At 44.4% G+C, this 24,440-nt stretch overlaps 1 protein-coding gene across 4 annotated transcripts in view; it reads right to left on the bottom strand.

Moving 5' to 3' along the window:
* Nucleotides 1–24,440, bottom strand: part of LOC144004783 (carbonic anhydrase-related protein 10) — a 53,711-nt gene that overhangs the window by 13,026 nt on the left and 16,245 nt on the right. For all 4 annotated transcript variants that reach the window (XM_077502307.1, XM_077502306.1, XM_077502310.1 and 1 more), the window contains 3 exons: nt 13,470–13,565; nt 12,111–12,183; nt 6,335–6,489 (listed from right to left, as the gene is read on the bottom strand). In XM_077502307.1, the coding sequence (XP_077358433.1) occupies nt 6,335–6,489; nt 12,111–12,183; nt 13,470–13,565 (324 nt within the window). The remainder of the gene's footprint in view (nt 1–6,334; nt 6,490–12,110; nt 12,184–13,469; nt 13,566–24,440) is intronic.

Raw genomic sequence — 24,440 nt, 5'->3', positions numbered from 1 at the left:
TTCACACTGCTTCGGTTCAGTTCTTGGGGTTCATAGTGGAGAAGGGCCAACTCAAAGCGGATCCAGCCAAAATACAGGCTGTGGTCGACTGGCCGTCTCCCACATCAAGTAAGCACTTGCAGAGGTTCCTGGGCTTCGCCAACTTCTACAGGCGTTTTATTCGAAATTACAGCATGGTGCCGGAACCTCTGACAAGGCTTACATCAAACAAGGACCAGTTTAGGTGGACCCCAAGGGGTGAAGCTGCTTTCTCTCATTTGAAGAATTTATTTTCTAACGCACCGGTCCTCATTCACCCTAACACTGCTCTCCCTTTCGTTGTGGAGGTCGATGCTTCGGAGACAGGAGTGGGGGCAGTGTTGTCTCAGCGGTCACCAGTCGACCAGCGTCTGCATCCATGTGCATTTTACTCACGACGCCTGACCCCTGCCGAGAGCAATTATGACGTGGGTAATAGGGAGTTGCTAGCAATAGCGTTGGCGCCCGGGGAGTGGAGGCACTGGTTGGAGGGGGCGGTGGAATCTTTCCAAATCTTCACGGACCATAAAAACTTGGCATACATAAAGTTATCCCACAGACTCAACCCACGCCAGGCCCGATGGGCGATGTTCCTCACTCGCTTCGACTACACAATCACTTACCTCCCTGGGTCACGCAACGCCAAACCCGACGCCTTGTCCCGGATGTTTGGTCCGCCTGAGGACCACGCGACCCCAGAGACTATTGTTCCGGCAACCCGGGTGGTGGGGGCTCTCCAATGGGTGGTTGAAAAAAGGGTGGCAGACGCCATCAAGGACACTCATGTACCCAATGGATGCCCAACAGACAAACTGTTCGTTCCGGTCCACCTGCGCCCGGAGGTATTGGATTGGGATCACTCCTCCAAGTTGGCTTGCCATCCAGGGAGAGGCCGGACTCTTTTCCTCGTAGCCCAGAGGTTTTGGTGGCCAGGGCTTCGGAAGGACATTGGTGAGTTCGTCTCTGCATGTTCTGTCTGAGCTCGGAACAAGCCATTTCACCAACCCCCTGCTGGGCTGCTCCGCCCCTTATCGATTCTGGCTCGCCAATGGTCTCACGTCGCGCTGGACTTTGTTACAGGCCTCCCAAAGTCACGGGGGAAGACGGTCATCCTGAATGTGGTGGACCGTTTCTCAAAGATGGTCCATTTTGTTGCGCTGCCAAAGCTTCCCTCAGCCCTGGAGACAGCGAAGATTCTCATTGGGGAGGTGTTTCGGCTCCACGGCATCCCGGTGGACCTGGTCTCAGACCGAGGGCCGCAATTTGTCTCCCGTGTCTGGAAAATCTTCTGCAAGGCTTTGGGGGCCACTTCCAGCTTATCATCTGGGTACCATCCCCAGACTAATGGACAGGCAGAGCGCTCAAACCAGACCCTCGAATCAGCTCTTCGGTGTGTCTGCCAGCAACACCCATCGACCTGGTCCACTCACTTACCTTGGGTCGAGTACGCCCACAACTCCCTTGTCTGTTCAGCCACTGGACTGTCGCCATTCCAAACGGCCTAGGGTTACCAACCCCCGATTTTTCCAACACAGGAGAGGGGTGTTTCTGTTCCTTCTGTCCAGGTTCACCTTCGCAGGGCTTGACGGGTGTGGCGAGACACCAGGGCGGCTTTGGGGCGCACCGCGGTTCGGAATCAGCGGATCGCGGATCGACACCGGGCTCCAGCCCCCACCTATCAGCCGGGCGAGAGACTGTGGCTTTCGACACGGGACTTGCAACTGGCCGGAGAATCGAGGAAACTGGGGCCGCGCTACATTGGTCCTTTCGTCATCGACTCTGTCATCAACCCGGCGGCCATGAAGTTGAAGATGCTTTGCTCTGCTCCGCACTCGCATTCACATTGCCTTGCTATATGAAGATGACTAAAGAAGCTGAAGAACCAGAATATCTAACACAGCAGAATGGTTAGAGTCAGTCTGCTGAGGCCGCCTGTTTTGTGTTAAGAAATGATTGCAAACTTGACCACACATGTACTCAGCAATATTCCACTCACATGCACACACATAGACAAACAAGTGTACTGTGTTACAACTATGTTTTGCATTTCCATTATTAAGGTTGGAACACCTATGTAACTAGGGGTGTGGAAAACAAATAAATAGAGGGTGAGGAGGGGATTTTTGTCAGAGCGCCAGTAGTGAATTGTATCAGTCAGTTCCTCTCCTCGCGAGCCTTGAAATGAGTGTCTTCTCTCCTTTTTGTGTCGTGTTTAATAGATGTCAAACAGGTAAACCTGACAGTTGGGTACCAAAAGTCTCTACTAATACAGCACTGGACCTAACCGGTAGTAACTAGACCGAATGAAAACAAACATTTCGGTGCCTCATTTCGGTATGCCCGCTTGCATTTCCAGTGTCAACATACGTGACCTGCGCTACAGTAGAACATTGAAGTGATGCGATGCCGAAAGAAAAATGGTATGGCTTCACTTTTCACCAAAGAAGGGTGACTTTGGGAGTGCAACATGCAACAGGTGTAGTAAAACTTTTGGGAGGTACACCTCAACTTTAATTAAACACTTGCAGACTCATGGAGTCCTTATAAAACCTGAGCAGTGCGTAAACAGTGTTTGACAAATTACGTGCCAAAAATCCAAGCACTTCAGCACAGCAGTCGGACTCGGCAAATAAAACAAAGTCCCACTCAAAGCCACTGCCAGTATGTTTTGAAATGGCAGATGACAGATGACTTCCGACGCCGGCGCTGTTTCGGGTTGCCGTTTGCAACATGTGGGCCGCGTCCGTTGCTTGCTCTTCTGCCCTTGTGCCCCTTGGTTGCGTGTTCCTGTTGTGTCTGCCTCAGTTATTCAAAGCATTTCAGAGAGCTGACATGCCCTGCGCGCTCCTGCTGATCGGTACATGTTTGGGGGGTGCAGGGGTAGGTTTGCGAGTGTTTGAACGCGCCGGAGACGGCATGAGTGTGTGACTTACGAAAGTCGTGGCATCTACCCAATTGATGACATTGACAGCAGGCTCAGTCTCATCATTTATGCCAACCGCAAATCTTGCATACAGTGGTACCCCTACTTACGAAATTAACTGGTTCTGGAAGAAAGTTCTTAACTAGAAAATTTTGTAAGTAGAGGCCCATTTTCAATGTAACTGCACTAATCTGTTCCAAGCCTCCCAACATTCAGACATAAATATTTTATAAAGCATAAAAATGCATCAAAACATGTAACAAATACATGTTACAATTAGATTATTGCACAATAAATGAGAGTTGTGCATAATGTAAAAAACAAAGAATAGAGTAAAGAATTAAAATTATAGTCACTTACCTTTTTACCTCGTTTTTTGCCCTCTTTGGTTCATGTTCTCTCTCAGAAGTGTTTTTTGCCTGGTGTTTTGTAAAGAACTGATCCAAGGATGTTTGCTTTTTTAACAATCCTTCAAAAATGTCCAACGCAAACATCCTCATAGTGTGCGATCGCCCGACTGGTGAACACTTTTTCTGGGTGATTCTTTTTAACAAATTTCGAAACTTCATGGAAACTTTAGGTACGGCAAGGCATCTTTTTCCAAAAAAGGCCCGTCACAATTAAAAACTTACTGTGCAACATAGCCTTCATCAATCACCAATTGTTTGAATTTTTGCACAAATTTGTCGGCCGTTAGTTAAACGCCTGGTCTGCCGGTTTCACTCAGGAAAATGCACTTTCTAAATATAGGATTTAAACAAACAAACTACTTCTCAGTTTACAGATCTGGGCTTCTGGTAATGTCTGGTGGTGATTTTGTCCTAAACCCCCAGGAGCTTGTTTGTTTAAATCCTGTATTTAAAAAGTGCCTTTTCCTGAGTGAAACCGGCAGACTGGGCCTTTAATACAGTTACGTAAAACTATCTGAACACCTCATGGCCCGAGGGGCGAATGACGAGCACACTACATACACACATATCTATTATCTATCAATTTACACACATGGAGACATAAAGTATGCTAAGGTAATAGCCAATGGCAGAGCAGCTGTAAGTATTTTGCGTTCGGTAAACTCTGGGAGCTGCGAATGGCAGCCGATACTGTATTTTTACCTTTCGTATCCTGAAACTTCTTTTGTAACAAGAGGCAATATTTTCCTGTTGAGGCATTTCCTAACTTGAAAATTTTGTCTGAAGGGACGTTGGTAAGTCGAGGTACCACTGTTAACTACCGCCGGTAGTTAACTTTGGTTAGCAAACTTGTTAGCAAAGACCATTGCCATTCGACAGCATGTGTGTGACAAACTTGTACGTGGCTCTGTATACTTCCACTTGGTGCTTACTTTCTGTTTTCTGTGAAACTCAAAAGTATTTTAGCAACACAACAGAAAGATTAGCTAAAGATTGTTGGCTAGGTCTCGATTATTCCTCCTGCCTCGGGCTGTGTTTTAAATAGTCATAAAATTTGAAGACCATATGTTAAACATGTTAAATTTTAAATGTTGTCGTGAGCTGTTAATCAGAATGGGCGTAGTAGGTATATCTTCTAAATTATTTTGATAGTAATATTTTCATTTCTGGCTTTCAGTTACCACAGTGACTCCTTTCACCTTTATTTCTAATAGGGGTGTTAAAAAAAATCGATTCGGCAATATATCGCGATACTACATCGCGCAATTCTCGAATCGATTCAATAGGCGGCTGTATCGATTTTTAAACTTCCATTTTTAATGGAAAAATATTCAACAAAATGTCTTACTTCGGGTTAGGATTCACACCTTAAGCATGGAAGAATGTTATATGAACGGAACATTAAGCCTTAATATTTTTATTTTAATGCTGTTCAAACATGAAACAGATTACAACCTCTATAAGACTGAAATTTCAGATAAATAAATAATACATTTTCATACAAATCTTACACTCTACAAGCTTACTGATTAGTATTTTCTAAATTTGAATGAAAAAAATTGCAACAATCGACTTATAAATTCGTATCAGGATTAATCGGTATCGAATCGAATCGTGACCTGTGAATCGCGATACGAATCGAACCGTCAGGTACTAGGCAATTCACACCCCTAATTTCTAATGTAACGATTATCGGCCGGTCGTAACTTTAGCAACCTCATCACAAACAAAGGAATTTAATTTCTTGTGTCCTGGACATGCCACCGTGTGTTTTTTTTTTTTTTTGGGGGGGGGGGGGGGCAATAGCATCCCCCACAAACAGACAGCCCCCTGACTGACAGTCCAAGCACTCTGAGGCCCAACCAAAAGGCCCCTCTCCAGCAGGTCGACTTCCGAGGGATTGCCTCAACAGTTCCTTCATGAGTCTCCTGTGCCCAGCCGGTGAACCTCACTCTCTCTGTCCCTCTCCTGAACTGAACCTTCTTCTTCAAAGAACGGGCTTGGTGAATCGCCAATCCAGGGTCCTACACTTCTCGGATCACCACAAGACCATCGATAAGTGTAACTTTGCAGGCATTAGCCAGATTGTACTAATTGGTGCAAGGTTAAATAAGGGTCCCATGTTGGTTAGATTAGGTAGTCCATCACCTTCATTAAGACAGTTTATCTTTGTTTTTGTTTTTATCATTTTAGTTCTTGTTTTATTTCCTATCACAGCAGTTAGTTTTGCTTCTTTTTAAATTACAAGTAGATTTTCCCACATAGGTAAGAAAATAAAATGCACAGACTCAAAACCTGGGTTTTTACTGTGTGCTTCATCAATTTATAGTAACCTCTATGCTGAACAAAGAACTCACAAAATTGTAAAAAAGGTACAATCCTTCATCTTAATGACTGATTCAACGAGGTTCTTATTGGTTATCCTGATAAAACTATCAAAAAAAGATGTGGTGCTGCGCAGGCGAACTCAAAATTAAGTTTGAGTCTCCTTCAAGTAATGAATGAATTGCTATGATTATTAATTAAATAATTAACAATATTGATTTAGCAATTAATTTGACCAATTTCCCTTACAATAATATGTTCAATTTAACCCTGCTAATAAAAGGGTATTGTTTTTGGGGGAAAAAAGAAAAAGAAAAAAAAAGTGCAGTTATGTATTTTTTTTAGGTACCGATTTCAGAACCGTTTAAAAACTGGAACCATTTAACCTGTAACAGTATTGTGACCCGTTTTGGGCTTTTTGATGGTTTTGACCAAGCCATTTCAAAATAAGATACTGCCTTCTAAGTCTCCGAGTGCTTTAGAAGCTTGGGGTGACGTTTTTTGGCACACTCCCGCCTAGGCTAGAATGTCAAAAAGGTGGTTGACAAGTTTTTGTATTTGACCTTTTAAATTTTGTCCATATTTATTTGTATTTTTGGCAACATCACCAGTGCTGAGATGTCTCTATTTCTGAATTCAGCAACTAATTCAGGCTCACCTGCATGCGTGTGACGTAAACTGGCTTGTTCATCAAGATCCACGTGGCAGTCTCAAAACATGGAGGGATGGTCATTGAGCCATCATATGTGATAAAACTACTTGTTTCTGGATAGATCTCTTCTATATTTAGTCCAGTCAGAAGATAAGCATCATCTGCATTGAAAGAAGCAATGAGAAGACAAAAACAGCCTGGTTAAAAATTAAGTAGAAAAGAATTACACTGACCAACTAAATTTAACATTTGTATTGTTTGAAGCGCTTATTCTCACTCGGGTCACAGTTGTGATGGGTAGAGCTGTTCGATTTTGCCTAACAAGAAAAACCCAATTATTTTCTCTCAAACACGATTTTCCAATAACGATGACAATTTCTTTGTAGAATAAAAAATAAAGACAAAAAGTATTTTGAATGTTATTTAAACTTAAAGCTGCTCTATGCAATAATTGGACCCATATCTTCACAATCGTGTTTTTGTTTGACCAAATGTACTTTTAATACTTTGTGCTTCAGAAAGAGAAAAGTCTGTTACTGTTTTTGTAAAAGTAAATGTAGTGATGTGTACTGACCAATAGATGGCAGTGTAGCCTCAAGGGACCGGGGGCTTCTGGGATTGTCAGAGAGGATTGAGAAGGGACTACGAAAAATAAAGTAGCCAGCGGATGCTAGCATAAAACAGAATGAGTGGTTCTTTTTTTTTTTTTTTTTTTTTACAAACAATAACATTATAAACTGTATTTAATGTTTTAAATCACATAAATATCACTAGATATGACAAAATGAATTTCTGAAGACATGTTTTCTCTCGTTGGCTGATAAATTTGCCTTCTGTTAGTCCGATGATCCATCCATCCATTGTCTAGGCCCCTTACTCCTCACAAGGGTCGCGGCGGTGCTGGAGCCCATCCCAGCCCGGCCTCAGGCAGTAGGCGGGATACACCCTGAACTGGTTCCCAGCCAATTGCAGTAGTCCGATGATGATCATGAATAATGTTATGAATAGAACGCTGCGAAAGTGACGTTACTTTCAGGTGCCATCTGATTGGACGAGTAATTGTGTTTTGTGCCAAGTTTTTTTTGGGCTGATTTTAGCTGAAGTTTGCTTATAATCCCTCTTTTGCAGCACCAGCACCCAAAGATGTGAAAAAGGAGTATAGGCATTGCTTATAAATAGATGAATGAGAAAACTTTACTCGTAATTTATGGTAGGTGACTACTGCTGACTACTGACTGAGAATGGGTGGATGGGTTTGTATTTGTCATTTCATATTGGGTTCAAGGATATTTTTGTGGCTGCGTCTTCCGGGTGGATCATCTTAACGATTGTTTCTTGATCCTGTCAATCAATATGCGTAACAACGTCATGCGTGCTCGTTCCTAGCTGCGCATGCGCACTTCGAGTGTTTGTAGCATGTAGCTAGCTTCGTGTAGTGAGCTTCGGATTCGGCCATTCAACGTTTTAGCTCCACCGAGCTGACCGCGTACTTTGAAAACAGCTGAGAGCCACAAGAGGACATCCATATGAAGCGAGGCCGGCTGCAGAGACTGATGAAGATGTTGAAGATGAGCTCGGACGTTAGCGACATTTGAGAGGTGTTTCCCCCAGACAAGCAGGAGAGCTGGTAGGATGGTCAGTTTTTTAAACGTGAGAAACAGATGTTGGCTTCCATTTTTCGAGAATATTATTGAATCCACCTTTAACTAATTATCTCCCAAAAACGTATAAATATGTTCTATTTCAAATGTTGTAAGTGTCCCAAAGACGTATTTAGAAGTTTTTTTGTTTATTTTTTGTTTTTTATACTAGAGCATACAGAAGGCTTTGATGCAGCCTCAACTGCACAGAACGTTTGCAGAAATGGTAGTTATTACACAAACGCCCAGCAGGTGGCAGCAGAGCAAAGGAGATCAACCAGGGCCATGTTGAAAAACAGGTCAATTACTCACAATTCTAAATTGATTTGTGAAAATTGATTAAACTTAGCTAATGCTAATTAGTATGCTAATTGCTGCAAAACGGAAACAGATAGAAATATACTTTTTTTCCTGATGAAAGAAGAGACTTTAATCTTTATTTTGATAGGTTCCATGTTTTTATAGCAATAGAACACAATATTCTGCAGGCCTTGTAAAATAAGTCAAAATCCAGTAAAACAGCTGGGAGAGAACGGGATTGTTTCTGTGAAAATTGCTGGGAGCGAATGAGTTAACTAGAAGTTACTACTTAATAATTACTAGTAATTACTGTTTCTACTACTACTACTACTACTGTACTTTTACTAGTAATTATTAGTTAATTACTTTGTAATTTTCACAGAATTTCTTTCTATTTCCTTCACTAGCATGCAGTTATTAGCATTCAGCTTAGCATTCAGCTATTTGCAATCGAGTTCCACTTTTCACGCCCATTTCCATACACACAACTGATCATCATTACCAGCTGTCTGATACTGTTCAGTGGATCACTTTGTATAGTGCATTGTTCAGTAACCAGGAGGTCGCAGGCTCTTACTGTACATTGCAAATGTATCCATGTCAATTATGCCAAGTGATTACATGATAACCAACTGAATATCATATTAGGAAATGCATTATAATATCACTGATATGATTAAACACATGTGACCCATTATGCGTTGCTTTCTGCATCAATGTCACTTTTCAATATAAATACAACAAGCCATGATAGTTGAACCAGACAAGTTAGGTCAGTGGTTAGAACTAGTTGTCTGCTGCACGGAGGACCTGGATTGGAACCCTGCTTGGACAACTTTTTAGTACAAATGCAATATTTAATGCTAATCATTGTTATTACTAATTATTTCACATCCATTACTTTTGATGTCATTTGTCATTATTAAGTTTTGTTTCTATAGTATCCGTTCTATATTCAAAATTCAAATTCAACACAAGCTCAGTGGCTGAGGGGAGATGGACCAAAAGACGGAGAAATAAGGCAGGGAGACAGACAGGAAGGGCAACGTGAGGAACTTTATTTACAACAAATGTGACGGACAGGACGGGAGCAGACTGTGACAGACAATGTGAGCAGGCCGGTTGCCATGACTGGACTGAATGTGGACAGACTGGGTATGACATGGACAGACTTGGCAGACGTGGACAGACTTGGCAAGATGTGAACAAACGTAATGTCCTCTTCTTCAACCAATCATTTTTTCTTTCACTGTTTCAGCAAAGACTGTCCAATTCTCTTCAATATCTTTATTATTTACAAGTACCTCAAATTTGCTTTCCATTTTTAGTTGTAATGCTTTTGAAATGTCTTGTTTCTTCAACTTTTCAATCTGGTACAGTTTTGACGGTTGTTTTTTTTAGTAATTTTTTGAGTCTCAATTTTAGGTTTACAATCACCATGTAGTGATCGGATGAAATATCTGCTCCTCTGTAAGTTCTGACATCTTGTAACGACGAATGTCATCTCTTGGAGATGCAAATATAATTGATTTCATTAAATGTATTTCCATCTGGCGATCTCCATGTCTTCTTGGGTATTTTTTTTATGCTGAAAGAAGGTGTTACCAATAACTAGTGAGTTTACACTACAAAACAAAATTAGTCTTTTTATGCTGGCTAAGTGCATTAATATTGTGATCAAATTGGATTTTTCATTATGTTGGACTATGAAGTGATTTTCAGGAAAAGTACAATAAGTAAGTGATTCTAGTCTATTCATGGCTAATGCTAATCACAATTGTTAATCATTTAGCATAGGCAAATTTTATTGGTGTTTGTGTAATATGTGTATGTGTGTGCAGAAAATAAGAAACAATGAGTATTCATGTACACTAAATTCAACTCAGGTTCAACCTTAGTGGACTTAAAAAAAAAAAAAAAAAAAAAAAAAAAATGGGGGCGGGGCTATTAATCGATGGAATAATTGCTAGGTGACTCAATTTTTCAAAAAGTCGTTAGTGACAGCACTAAAGTCAAGTCAGCCGCCATAACAATTACTTCCAATGTCCAACTTAAAAATAAAAGCTATTGATATCTATGTTTAGTAGTGGCGAGCGGTGACTTTTTCGAGTGGACATGCTGAAGTGACATGCGGCACATGCTGCATTTAGACGGTTGTCACGCCGCCACCGGCGTGACGGCCCATGCTTTTATTTTTCATAGTCATGTTTCATGTTTTATTTTGATTCCCTTCTCACCCCAGGTCACTTGCCCTTCCTGCCGCTCCCTAATTACCGGTTCCCTCCCATGATTATCAGCACCTGTCACCAATCAACCCAGACAATAAAAGCCACCTGCATTCTCCCCTCAGTGCCGAAGTGTCACACATTTCAGTGCATGGAAGCGTCCCACAGTCCTCGAGTCCTTGTTCCCGTTGCCTTGTTGTTTTGCCTTGTTTTTGTGGCTTTTCCTCCCCAGCGGAGCGCCCTTAGTTACCCCTTGTGCCTTGAACCTTTTTTCCTCCCTAGCGGAGCGCTTTTTGTTGTCCCCTGTACCTTTTGCCTGTTTTTTCCTCCCCAGTGGAGCGTTTTTAGTTCTCCACTTTTTGATTCCCCTTTCTCCTCTCAGGTTGAGAGGAGACAGCTGTTGGCCGGAAATAAACCTGTTGCCTTTGTGGCCTACCTTTATCCTGCGTCTGAGTCCTACCTTTCCTCGTCGTGTCAACGGTGAACTGCCCATTGATAAAAAAATAAATAAATAAAAATAAAACAACAAAAAACGTAGTTGATATCATTTAACGCTTATGGCGGCATACATCGTGATTTTACTAATCGTTATAAAACATTTTTGGAGGTCAAAGAGTTAATGAACAGTTCAATATTTACGAGAAAAATCTTAACGTCAGCGGGGACGCCGAGGTGCGTCTGCGCCACCAGCTGTGACGTCAAACAGAATGTAGCCAATCAGGAGGCGCCTTAAGTGAAAAAGACGGAAGTGTGCATATACAAAAACAACAACAACAAGCATATCAGAAAATATGTCCGACCAGAAGCACAATGTCCACTGGACCTCTACCATGGAGGGCCGGCTCATGGGAGAAGTAGTCCGCAAACCACCATCATTACTTCCAGTTCGTCGCGTTTGTTGACTTCCATGGTGTGTCTCGTCGTTTTCAAGTCGTTTCAGTTGTTTTATTTTTGTTCCCTTCCGGTTTTGATTAGGTCACGTATAATCACGCAAGAGGTCTCTCACGGAGGACTGGAATCTTGACCAGTGTTGAGATGATAATCTTTATGTTTGTGAGGGAGCTGTGATGAGATTATCTGCGCACCTTACACACAATACGACCAAAGCTGTTAAATGCCCGATGTTACTATCTTTATGTGTGGTATCTGACAAAGATAAAATATATTTGAAGATTTGAAAAATCCTTATATGTGTACCAGGCTTAAGTGGAAGGTACTGGGTTTGCTTTTTTTTTTTTTTTTTCGTATCCCCTCCTCCTCCACTACGATTTCTTGCAGCAAACGAGCTGTTTTGTTTCAAATGTTTATTGAAGAATTGAACATACACCCAATTTCTACATTTCAAGAAGACGTGGTTGTACTGCAGTGGCTCGCTGATCTCGCCAGTCGCGGAGGAGTGCGCGATTGCGGCGCGGCAGTCACACAGGGAGATGCAGGGTTTTACTGAACCAGGCGTCATACGTCCGTTTTGGACAAATAACCAGCAAAATAACTTGTATTTCATAAGAAATTACATTGCCATGGTGTCAAAGGTAAGATTTAAACATTATATGCTTATAGCTAACTGTAGACGGTTCTTAAAATACCGTGGACAGAACCTTTAAGACAACTACTTACTTTTATATGTTACTCTTGTGATGATGTCTCTATTCAGCAAACGATTCAGGAAACTGTTTGATGTTTCAGCTACCTAGATAAAATGAAAAAAAAAAAACAGGAATAGAGAGCAAAAAGTAGTTAAATAATTTATGTCATTAATTGATTGATTTTCTTTCTGACACATTTTATAATGAAAACAGCAGTGATTCAACTACAAAATGAATGCATCTAAAAAGCTTTAGGGGAGAGCAGATTCGGTCTATTAGGCTACACACATACACGCATGCACACCCCCACACATATAGAATAGAAAGAATGTCATTTATTGTCATTATACATCGTATAATGAGATACATCAAGATAAAAAAACAAAACGAAAATGCAAATTGTGCAAGTGCAAGGCAGGCAATATATCCATCCATCCATTATCGTGACCCCTTATTCCTTATAAGGATCACAGGGGTGCTGGAGCCTATCCCAGCATATAGACTATTATCTATAGAATATTTTTGTCTATGAACTATTTCTTAACAATTTTGGCTGTGTGTTTTAGGATTTTGTCATGCTAATCTGTGCTAAGATGTACAAATTGAAGGATATAATACGTACTATGTAAATAGATTGGGTCAAACTGGTGGAGGCGTTGCTCTCTATGTCGATACAAGCTTAAATTGTAAAATCAAAGAATAGAAAAGTATGAGTGTGATTAATTTGATGGAAATAGTAACAATAGAAATAATTCATGATAGAGGGAAAAATACATTAATCACTTGTATAAAAATATAGTAATCACATAGCCTGGGCCAGGAGTTGATTTGTTGACAAATAGAATCATGGATATGTTTGAAGATGATACTAACAAATCAATAATTCCATGTGGTGATTTTAATATTGATTTGGGTAATACTGTCACAACAAATGACTTTACAAACTATATGGAAACTGCTAGTGTATCTCCCATGATATCTCAACCTACCAGGATTACTACTCACAGTGCTTCCATCGTTGATAATATATATACAAACATACATGGTGAAAACCGTCTTGTGACTCCTTTCGTTCCCTTTTTGTGTACATATGTTATTCTCACTCCGATTGGCTGGCAACCAGTCCCAGTGTGTATCCCGCCTACTGCCCACAGCCAGCTGAGATAGGCTCCAGCACCCCCCGCGACCCTTGTTAGGAATAAGCGGTCAAGAAAATTGATGGCTGTTATTCTCACATTTGCCCTTTTTGTATTACAAATTCAATCATACAGTATTAATAGCTCCCTTCATTTTTGTATTTGTGATCGCACTTGGGGACTGGGAGGTGTCCCTTCCTTATGTGGCGCACCTACCCCTAGATGGGTGCGTAACACAAGCATCTGAGACTCACCTTCATGAATATGGACACGATGACTAGTCCATTGGGGCTCTTGGCAGCTTCAGTATAATTTGTATACAGCTCATGATTGTAGTGAATTAGCTGAACCTGGAGAGAGAGAGAGAGAGAGAGAGAGAGAGAGAGAGAGAGAGAGAGAGAGAGAGAGAGAGAGAGAGAGAGAGAGAGAGAGAGACAGGGGAGAGAGAGACAGAGAGTGTGAGCGCGTACATGTGTTTTTTTTAATATTATTATAGACAAAATTTTATTCAAAAACAAAACACATACAGTTGCAGCCTTAATTTTCTCTCCAACAATTAATTTAGGTCAACAAGATCCATATTTCATTTCTAAAAGGACATTATGCCAACGCACTCCACAGACATAAAAGATTTGTTTGACTTACTTAATTTCACTTGACTTCAGTCACTGGCCACTGTCTTTCCTTGACTGCACTTTTATTTTGTTCAGACGTGTGTGCGTGTGTGTGCATGTGTGTATGTGATGTGAACTTGGAGTACTGTCCTACTGTGCAAATGGTTGCAGACGTGTTAACCAAACCAGCCAAAAAGTTAAAGTTGAGAAAATTTGCTCAGAATTTGTTTGGCATTTAAATGCATCGACTGCATGGTGCATTTGTTTTTATTTACCTTTCAAGGGAACATTTATATTCGTTTTCAGGTAACCCATCGAGCTAAATGCGAGTGAGAGTGTTAAGTATTGACTTGGGGCGGCGTGGCTCAGTGGTATGGTGGTCGTCTCCCAAACCAGAAGTTGTGGGTTCGATCCCAGGCCATTGTGATCACGTCGAAGTATCCTTGAGCAAGATACTGAACCCCCAATTGCTCCTGATGCTGGGTCATCAGTAGGTGAATGGGTAGTCAAAATGTAAAGCGCTTTGAGTGCCTTAAAGGTGGAAAACGCTATATAAATGAAGTGCCAAGTGCCATTAAGGGGGCGCCCTTACTCTGTGTTACGGAACTGGATGCCGAGTTAGAATGGGTGATGATGTAACAAAGCTCTAGCGTGCGTGCAGAGCGGAGAGTGTTGAGTTAAAGTTCATGTAAAATAAACACGCCAGTTAGCGGCTGAAAAGAAAGACATTGTCTTTCTCTTTCCCCACCACCCAAGGAAGAGGTGGGAGGGATTCGCCGCTGCACCTGATCTTAACAATTACTATGATTGTTGTTCCGATACCGATACTGGTATCGGCAGAGGCCCTGATACTGCATTAAAACAGTGGTGTCGGTATCGGTGAGTACTAAAAAGTAATATGCCGATACCATTATTTCCAATGCTAATATAGGACTTTGAATGCAGAATAATGTGTCTTGCTCATGCACGATGATATGTGACATGTTCACTGCATGCCAATCTAAGATATCCTATTGGCCCTTGAATGCTCTGAACCAATGGCAGGACAGCTTTTCATGTTGAGAAATAAAAAACCTTAGTTATCAGTATGGTATCGGCATCGGCCGATACTGCAAAGCTGGGTATCGGAATCGGTATCGGGAGCCAAAAAACATTATCGGAACAACTCTATTATTATCTGCTCGCCTTGTGGGTGTCACGCCGCCACGGGCGGGCCAGCTTCTGATTTTAATTTGTTGATCTAGTTCCTGTTTATTTTGAAAATATTAACAGCACTCTCACCCCAGGTCACTTGTCCTTCCTCCTGCTCAGCTCATTACCAGTTCCAAGCCATGATTACTTCCACCTGCCACCAATGAATAGTCATCCAACCTTATCGCAGTTGCCGAAGTGTCACATCAGTGCATGGAATCATTCCACAGTCCTCGAACCATTGTCCTTGCTTTTTGCCTTGCCTTGCGGCATGTTTTTGTGCCTTTTCCTCCCCAGGGGAGCGCTTTTAGTTGTTCCCTGTTTCCTGAGCCTGTTTTTTCCTCCCCAGCGGAGCGTCCTTAGTTCTCCCATTTTTGAGTACCCCTTTTCCCCTCATCTAGAGGTGATTTTGAGTTTGGAGTTAATAAACTGCAGCCTTTAACGCCTACTCTCTCCCTGCGTCTGAGTAATACCTTCCTCGGTGTGTCAGTACACTTCGGCCAGCATGGACCCAGCGGGGAAACCCGAGGCCGCACCGCAGAACCAGGAGGCTCGACTGACGCACCAAGTTTCAGCAAGCCATGGCCACCCCGTTGAGTGAACTTACTGGTCAAATCCAAGAACTGATGAGCTACATGCGGAGCCGCCCTCCACCCGACACGAACCTTCAACCACAGCCTCGACTCCGTCGTGTACCGGGGTAGGCCTGAAGGCTGGATTCCCCGGAACGTTACTCCGGTGAACCCGGGCAATGTCAGGTCTTCCTGACAGAATGTGACATTCACTTTGAGCACTCTCCACAGGCACTCTCCACGGCCCGTTCCCAGGTGGCATTCGAGTTTCAAGCAGCATTACGCCAAGTTTTTGATCCGGACAGCGATAATCGAGAAAAGGCACGGGAGCTGAGCCGTCTTCAACAAGGCAAGGAATCTGTCAGTGATTATGCTATCTGCTTCCGTACCTTGGCAGCCAACAGTGGCTGGAATGCCATAGCCCTGCACAATCATTTTTTGAAAGGACTCACCCTCTCAATGCAAGAGCTGTTGATCCCCATCGATCTGCCGGCCGATCTGGATTCGCTGATATCGTTGGCCATCCGCACCGACCATTGGCAGCGGAAGCTCGCGCAAATCAGTGGTCTCCAAAGAAGGACTGGTCCAGGGGTCCTTCCACATCTACCAGCAACCGGATTTCCAAGGCTCACTTCTCTCCAGACGCCAGCCCCAAGAGAGGTTCGAGGCAGCATTGAAGAACCCGTGCAGCTCCGCCCAGTTGACGCCCGAAGAATGACAATTTCGCCGCCGAGAGGGCCGGTGTTGCTATTGTGGTGAACTCTGTCACCTAGTGGGGGACTGTCCCGCCAAAAGGAGTCCCTCGGTAAGCTCCGAATCCCCTAAACCAGCCAAGACCCGAAGACTCACACAAATCAGAATCAGTCACCATGCTGTCACCACAGATCTGCCAGCCCTCATCAACTCCGGGGCCGATAAAAGTCTCATGGCCTGGGATCTTGTAACTTGGAGACAGAACCGCTCACCGCGACAATTCAGGCCAGGGCATTCAACGGAAGAGGACTATTTGTCATCACTCATCTCACCGAGCCTCTTGAGGTACAAATAGGACAAAACAGAGAACGAATCAGATTTCATGTCTTAAAATCCTTATCGCACACGTTGGTACTGGGACACCCCTGGCTGCGTATACACAATCCTCGTATCGACTGGCGCTCTGGGCACATCATGGTTTGGGGAAAAGACTGTGTGGATCATGGATTGGGGCCACAAGCGACCAATGCTCCCTCAGTCTCCGTAAACCAGGTGACTCCCATGTCCTCCACCACTGAGGAATATACAGACTTAAACACAGTTCCTCCTTGCTACCATCATCTCTGCGAAGTGTTCAGCAAGACCAAAGCCATGGCTCTTCCTCCGCATCGACCCTACGACTGCCCTATCGACCTGATCACGGGATCGACCATTCCCAAGGGAAGATTGTACTCGGTCTCGGGACATGAACGCCAAGCCCTCAATGACTATATTGACGACTCCTTCAAAGCTGAACTCATCCGGCCATCCTCTTCGCCAGCAGGGTCAGGATTCTTCTTTGTGGGCAAGAAGGATGGTTCACTACGACCATGTGTTGACTACAGTCCCCTCAATATTACCATCAAGAATCAATATCCACTACCCTTGATGTCTTCCGTGTTCGACCAATTACAGTAAGCCAAGGTTTTCACAAAACTGGACCTCCAAAATGCAGATCACCTTGTGTGTATCCGAGAGGGAGACGAATAGAAAACCGGCTTCAACACCCCCCGGGGGCACTATGAATATTTAGTCATGCCTTTTGGACTCACCAATGCACCTGCAGTGTTTCAGGCCATGATCAACGAGGTACTAAAGGACTTTATTGACCACTTTGTGTACGTCTATCTGGATGACATATTAATCTACTTCCCTGACATGACGATCCACCAGCAACATGTGACACATGTTTTGCGACGACTTCTAGACCACCAGCTGTACGTTAAGGCTGAGAAGAGCCTTTTTCACGTGGACACGATATCCTTTTTGGGATTCGTCGTGTCACCCGGGAGAGTAGAGATGGAGCCAGACAAGGTCAGCGCGGTACGAGAATGGCCCACGCCGGACTCAGGGAAAAAGGTCCAATGGTTCCTGGTATTCACACACTTTTACCGGCGCTTCATCCGAAATTTCAGCACCATCGCCGCTCCACTGCACACCTTGACCTCCATGATTCCACTGGACCTCGGAGGCCGATACCACATTCAACAACCTCAAGCAACGATTCACCAAGGTCCCGATTCTCAAGGTTCTTGATCTCAAGCGGCAGTTCATGGTCGAGATTGACGCTTCTAACATTGGAATCGGGGCTGTTTTATCGCAACGTGCCAGGAAGATGGCAAAGTGCATCCCTGCGCCTTCCTTTCCTGGAAACTTTCCAAGGCCGAGCGCAACTGCGTTGGCAATCGAGAACTACTGGCAGTAAAAGTGCCTCTTGAAGAGTGGAGGCACTCGCTGGAGGGTGCAGAACACCCCTTCATTATCTGGACCGAACACCAAAATCTTGAATACTTGCGCCAAGCCAAGAGGCTCAACCCCCGACAGGCCAGGAAGTCAGTGTTTTTTAATCGGTTCACTTTTTCCCTGACGTACAGGCCGTGCAGCCGGAACATCAAGGCCGACGCCCTATCCCGCATCCATGACCTCGAGTCTTGCAGAAACCAAACCTGAACCTATTCTGCCCAAAGACTGTGTGATAGGAGGGTTGGCAAATTGAGGATGACGTCAAAGACTCCCTTAAGGACATGACACCATCCAAGGATTGCCCTCGACGTCGGCTCTTCGTGCCAGATGACCTGCGGGCACAGGTAATCCATTGGGCCCACACCTCACGAATCTCATGTCATCCCGGAGTTCGCAGGACCCTGTTCATCGTTGCCCGGAGATTCTGGTGGCCGGCCATGGAGGCCTCAGTACAGCAGTACGTGACGGCCTGTCCAGTATGTGCCAGAAATAGAACAACAAATCAATCCCGGATGGACCTCTTCCCATCCCTTCCAGACCCTGGGCCGAAATCTCTCTGAATTTTGTGACTGGCCTTCCCACTTCTCACGGTAAAACACGGTTTGTCTCCCATTTCTGGAGAGAGTTCTACGAGGCTCTAGGTGCCAAGGCCAACCTGACCTCTGGCTACCATCCCGAGGCTAATGGACAATCAGAGCGCATGAACCAACAACTTGAAACTGGACTCCGATGCCTGGTGTCTCAGAATCCGTCATCATGGAGCACAAATCTGGTATGGGTCGAGCTCACTCACAATTCTTTACCCACGTCTGCCACAGGATTCACGCCCTTCAAATGCGTCTCCGGCTATGATCCTCCATATTTCACCGATCTCAAAGAGGAAGCATCTGTACCATCCGTTCAGGCCATGATCCACCGGTGTCGCAGAATGTGGTCAGTGGCCCAGATGGTGATGCAATGCCAAAGAGATCGGATGAAGAGGGCCGCTGACCGAAGGAAGAGACCCGTGCCCCACTACCGGCCAGGCCAACGAGTATGGCTGTCCACCAAACACCTCTGACTAAAGGTACCATGCCCGAAACTGGCTCCACGGTTTGTGGGGCCTTATCCTGTCTCTAAAACCATAGGTCCTGCTGCTGTTCGCCTTCGCCTGCCACAATCCCTCCGGGTGCACGCCACCTTCCACGTCAGCCCGGTTAAGCCGGTCCACGACAGCCCGCAGGTCGCATCGGAACTGGATCTGCCTCCCCCTGAAATGATCGACGGCGGCCCGGTCTACAAGGTCAGTAAGTTGTTGGATGTCAGGAATCGGGGCCGGGGAAAGCAATAGCTGGTGGACTGGAATGGATACGGTCCAGAGGAGAGACAGTGGATTCCCTCCCGGTTCATTGTGGACCCATCACTCATCTATGACTTCTAGCGAGAACATCCCGACCTACCAGGGCCGTCTGGAGGGGGGGGTTACTGTCACACCGCCACAGGTGGGCCAGCTTCTGATTTTACTTTGTTGATCTATTTCCTGTTTATTTTCAAAATACTAACAGCACTCTCACCCCAGGTCGCTTGTCCTTCCTCCTGCTCAGCTTATTACTGGTTCCAGGCCATGATTACTTCCACCTGCCACCAATTATCCCGCCAATAAATAGTCATCATACACCACTTGCCGTTGCCGAAGTGTCACATCAGTGCATGGAAGCGTCCCACAGTCCTCGAACCATTGTCCTTGCTTTTTGCCTTGCCTTGCGCCTTGTTTTTGTGCCTTTTCCTCCCCAACGGAGCGCTTTTAGTTGTTCCCTGTGCCTGTGGCATGTAAAAGTTATACATTCTTGTAGCTCCGGTTCTGCTGTTTAATTTGATATGCGACATCATTATATTATTTCATAATTAGTGCATTGTTTCCCACAATTTCTTCTTCAAAGTCCGAGAGGACCCAATTGGGCTTTAAGGGCTATTACGCAATATTATGTACAATCAGCCTGTTTAGCTGCATGTTTCATGTACACAGACAATAATAAAACAATTTATTAAGTATACATGATTAATGGTTTAATAGAGTGAAACAGGAGAGAAGTTGTGCCCCGCCTCTCCTCCAGTAAGTGTGGCGCGAGTGACACGGCTGCACAACGAACACGCGCTACATGCTCTCGCAGGACAGGCGACACCACACTTCATTTAGCGTCCAGTGTGAAAGTAGCTTTAGTCCCTAGTTTATTTTGAGTTCCCCGGTCCCTTGGTCAGCCCACCTCTGTCAAACCCACCGCCTGAGGCAGGCTTTGGCTGGCCTGAGGCAGGCCGTCACAGCACGCCCCAGCTCGGAGGAGGCAAAGAACAAAGCAAAGGTGAGCCAAGCTGCAGCACCTGGCCGGTTCACCAGAGCCGCTTCCCCCTCTGGATGCTTTGCCTGTTCCGCTGCCGCCTCGGGAAGCTTCGCCTATGCCGCTGCAGCCCCTGGCCTCTCTGTCCCTGCCGACGCAGCCCCTGCCCTCTCCGTCCCTGCCAACACAGCCCCAAGTTTCTTCGTCCCTGCCAATGCAGCCCGGAGTTTCTTCGTCCATGCCAATGCAGCCCCTGGCCTCTCCGTCCTTGCTGCCGCAGCCCCAAGTCACGGACTCCCTGCCGCAGCCTCTCCAGGTCACAGACTCTCTGCCGCGCCCTCCCTAAGCCACTGATTCTCGCTGCCGGCTGCTCCAAGTCACGCAGCGCGTTCTCCCGCCGGCCGCTCCAAGTCACGCATTCTCGCCGCCAGCCTCTGCAAGTCATGCATTCTCGTCCCGGCCTCTACAAGTCACACATTCATTGAAGGACGCATCTGTTGAGGAAGGACGCATCTGTACTTGCTCCTGCACTCGCTCGTGAATCTAACTACTTGTTGATTTTTGCATTGGGATTTTTAACTACATTGTTGCAGAATGCCTGGCGGAAAAAGAGCTGACGAGAATGAGGAGATAAAATCTTCTCTTAAAAAACTCAGTGGAATGGTTGCCGAATTACTTGAAAAGAAGAAGAGCATTGAGCCACTTCTTCAGGAAATACAGCAATTGAAGACAGAGACACAGGAAAAAGATCGACACATTGTTGCCTTGGAACAAAAAGTGGATGATTTGGAACAAAATCTTCGTATCAACGATGTGATAGTCACCGGTATCAAGATCAAGCCGCGCCGTAGCCCTTCGAGAGCTGCGGCTAGCACGAGCACGGAAGATTCTGACCAATCTTCAGGGAACGAGACTGAGGAACAGCAAGTGACACTTCAACTCAGAGATTTGGGATTAACTGTTGATCCTGCGCACATTCAGATGTGCTTTTCGCTTCCAACTGGAGGGACACGACCACCGGCAGTTCTGATCAGGTTTGTTGACAGAAAGAAAAAGATTGCTCTTCTGAGAGACCGTCACAAGCTTTGTGGGAAACATGTCTACATCAACTAAAACCTCACCAAACGAAATGCTGACATCGCCAAAAAGGCACGACAAATGAGAAAGAATGGACTTATCGAAAGCACATGGACAAAAGACTGCTGAATTTTTATTCAAACTAAAGATAACTCTGGTCAACTAAAAACACGAATCGTGAAAGGAGCTGAGGTTATTGGTAGCGCTTGAGAGACAACAGTAATTCACAATATCACAACAACAACATCACTAATACCCAAAGCTGGATTTGTATATGATTACTTGCTGACTTTGCCAAGGCTAACTCTTGTTTATACACCTGCATTGATAACATGTAATGCTGTTCCCGTTTGAATGTAAATATTGTCTGGCTCGAATTCCGTTTGGACATTTGTTGTAACAGTCAAGGCTACATGATAAGGCTGTATTGTGGCTACAATAAATCTGCTGTCAATACGCAAAATGGGGTTGGTGGTCTGGTTCCTGGAATGAAGCTGGCGTGGGCCGCTCTGCTGGGTGAGCTAGACTGGGCAGCGCACAGGAGTCATCAGATCTACAACGTGCTAGCAACCAGTGGTGCTACCTGACCAGAATCGAGGCTGAAATTGCTTGAATAGCAATGGGCAGAATGCAAGCCGATCTACTCTTCTGGAAAGCACAACACGTGTGAAAGCTGATCCGAGGTCAGCGAAGAAGCTACTGGTGAAAGAGAAGAACTGCGCTTGCCTTGGCTGCTCGCCTAGCGGGGTGGGCCTGCTGCTGGCGTCTGGGAACCGACTCACCAGTTCCCAATGACTGGGACTAGCCAAAATCTACACACGGACATTCAAGATGAACTGAGCGAGTAGTGTCTGGGATAGTATGGGATGGATAACGATCAAAATTAATGACTATTCTAAATAATGTATATGATTGATGCTAGGGGTGTTAAAAAAAAAAAATCGATTCGGCGATATATCGCGATACTACATCGCGCGATTCTCGAATCGATTCAATAAAAAAAAATCTAATTTTTTTTTTTTTTTTTTTTTTTTTTTTTTTAAGAGCTCAGAATTGTTCATTCGGTAGTCTTACCGATTCAACGTCTTATCATCATTGCCTTTTTTTTTTTTTTTGTGTGCGTGTGAATAGATTTTTAAACTTCCATTTTTAATGGAAAAATATTCAACAAAACGTCTGACTTCGGGTTAGAATTCACACCTTGAGCATGGAAGAATGTTATATGAACGGAACATTAAGCCTTAATATTTTATTTTAATGCTGTTCAAACATGAAACAGATTACAACCTCTATAAGACTGAAATTTCAGATAAATAAATAATACATTTTCATATAAATCTTACACTCTACAAGCTTACTGATTAGTATTTTCTAAATTTAAATGAAAAAAAATCGCAACAATCGACTTATAAATTCGTATCGGGATTAATCGGTATCGAATCGAATCGTGACCTGTGAATCGTGATACGAATCGAATCGTCAGATACTAGGCAATTCACACCCCTAATTGATGTGTTATAGTAATGGGTCGATGGGGACGGGTCTCGAATAAGCTTCGGCTTCTACCCGTCAGCCCTTCATTCGGATGTCAATGTTGCAAATGATGTGATGTGATTGATGTAAGCTGTAATGTGCCCGAAAGGAAAAAATGAATAAACTAAACTAAAACTAATTCTCGCCGCCGGCCTCTGCAAGTCACGGATTCTCGCCAGTGGCCTCAGCCAGTCACGCATTCTCGCTGGCTGCCGCTCCAAGTCACGCATTCTCGCAGCTGGCTCTGCAAGTCACGCATTCTCGCCGCCACCCTCTGCAAGTCACGGATTCTCGCCAGTGGCCTCAGCCAGTCACGCATTCTCGCTGGCTGCCGCTCCAAGTCACGCATTCTCGCCGCCGGCTCTGCAAGTCATGCATTCTCGCCACGGCCGGATCAAGTAAAATGAGAATGGAGAGTAGACCACAGTCAGAAGCTATGAGGAGGTCGTTCGTGGGTTTGACAAGATCAGTACTGTGGAATGGACGGAAACCAGATTGAAACTGCTCATAGATGTTAATTGAGATGAGGTGGTTGTGAAGATTTTTCAAGAATTTTGGAAATAAATGGAAGGTAGGAAATGGGTCGAAGGTTATTGAAGTTGGTTGCATCTAGGCCATTTTTTTTTTTTTTTATTATTTTATTTTTTTTAGTATTGGTGTAATAGAAGCGTTTTGGAGAGAATGGGGAATAATACCCAGCTGACTTTGGGCAGTAGGCGAGGTACACCCTGAACTGGTTGCCAGCCAAAATACTTAGCCCCCCCCCCCCGCGACCCTTGTGAGGGGTAAGCAGTTAAGAAAATGGATGGATGGATGGATGGATGGATGGATAGATGGAAGGGGAGCAATACCAATACGTAAGGAAGAATGGATAATATTAGTGATAAAAGGGGCAACTGAGGAGAGGCAGGATTTAACAAGTGTTGTGAGAAGTGGATCAAGATGGCAGGTTGAGGGTTTTGAGTAGAGAATAATCTCACATATGGAGTGGATGGATGGAAGGAAGAGTAAAGTTGGAGAACAGGATTGTGGGGATGAAAAGTTGGGTGGTGAGATCAGCTGAAACTGGACATGGACTCAGATGTTGATGAATATTACTGATTTTTGGAAATGAAAAATTACATGGTTGACTTGCAGGTGTCGGTGGAGTGCACGTGTGGGGTGATCAAGTCAGAGGTTTGGTGATATTAGAGAAGAGAGAAAAGAGAGTTTTGGTGGGTTTGAATCAGTCCAGAATAGTAGGCAGATTTGTCTGAGGCGATATTGTCCTTGTAAACACTTAGGTGGTTTTTGTACATTTCTTTTTGAATCGGTAGTCCAGTTTTGTTGTAAATACGTTCCAGTTGTCTTCCTTCAGATTTGAGTTGGTGGAGAACTAGTGTGAACCAGGGAGAAGAATGGGTAAAGAAAACTGGTCTGGTTTTCAGAGATGCATGAGAAGTCAGGAG

This window comes from Festucalex cinctus, chromosome 17, assembly GCF_051991245.1.
Source record: "Festucalex cinctus isolate MCC-2025b chromosome 17, RoL_Fcin_1.0, whole genome shotgun sequence".
NCBI lineage: Eukaryota > Metazoa > Chordata > Actinopteri > Syngnathiformes > Syngnathidae > Festucalex > Festucalex cinctus.
The sequence above is the reverse complement of the archived record's forward strand: the minus strand, read 5'-3'. Positions and strand labels throughout refer to the sequence as shown.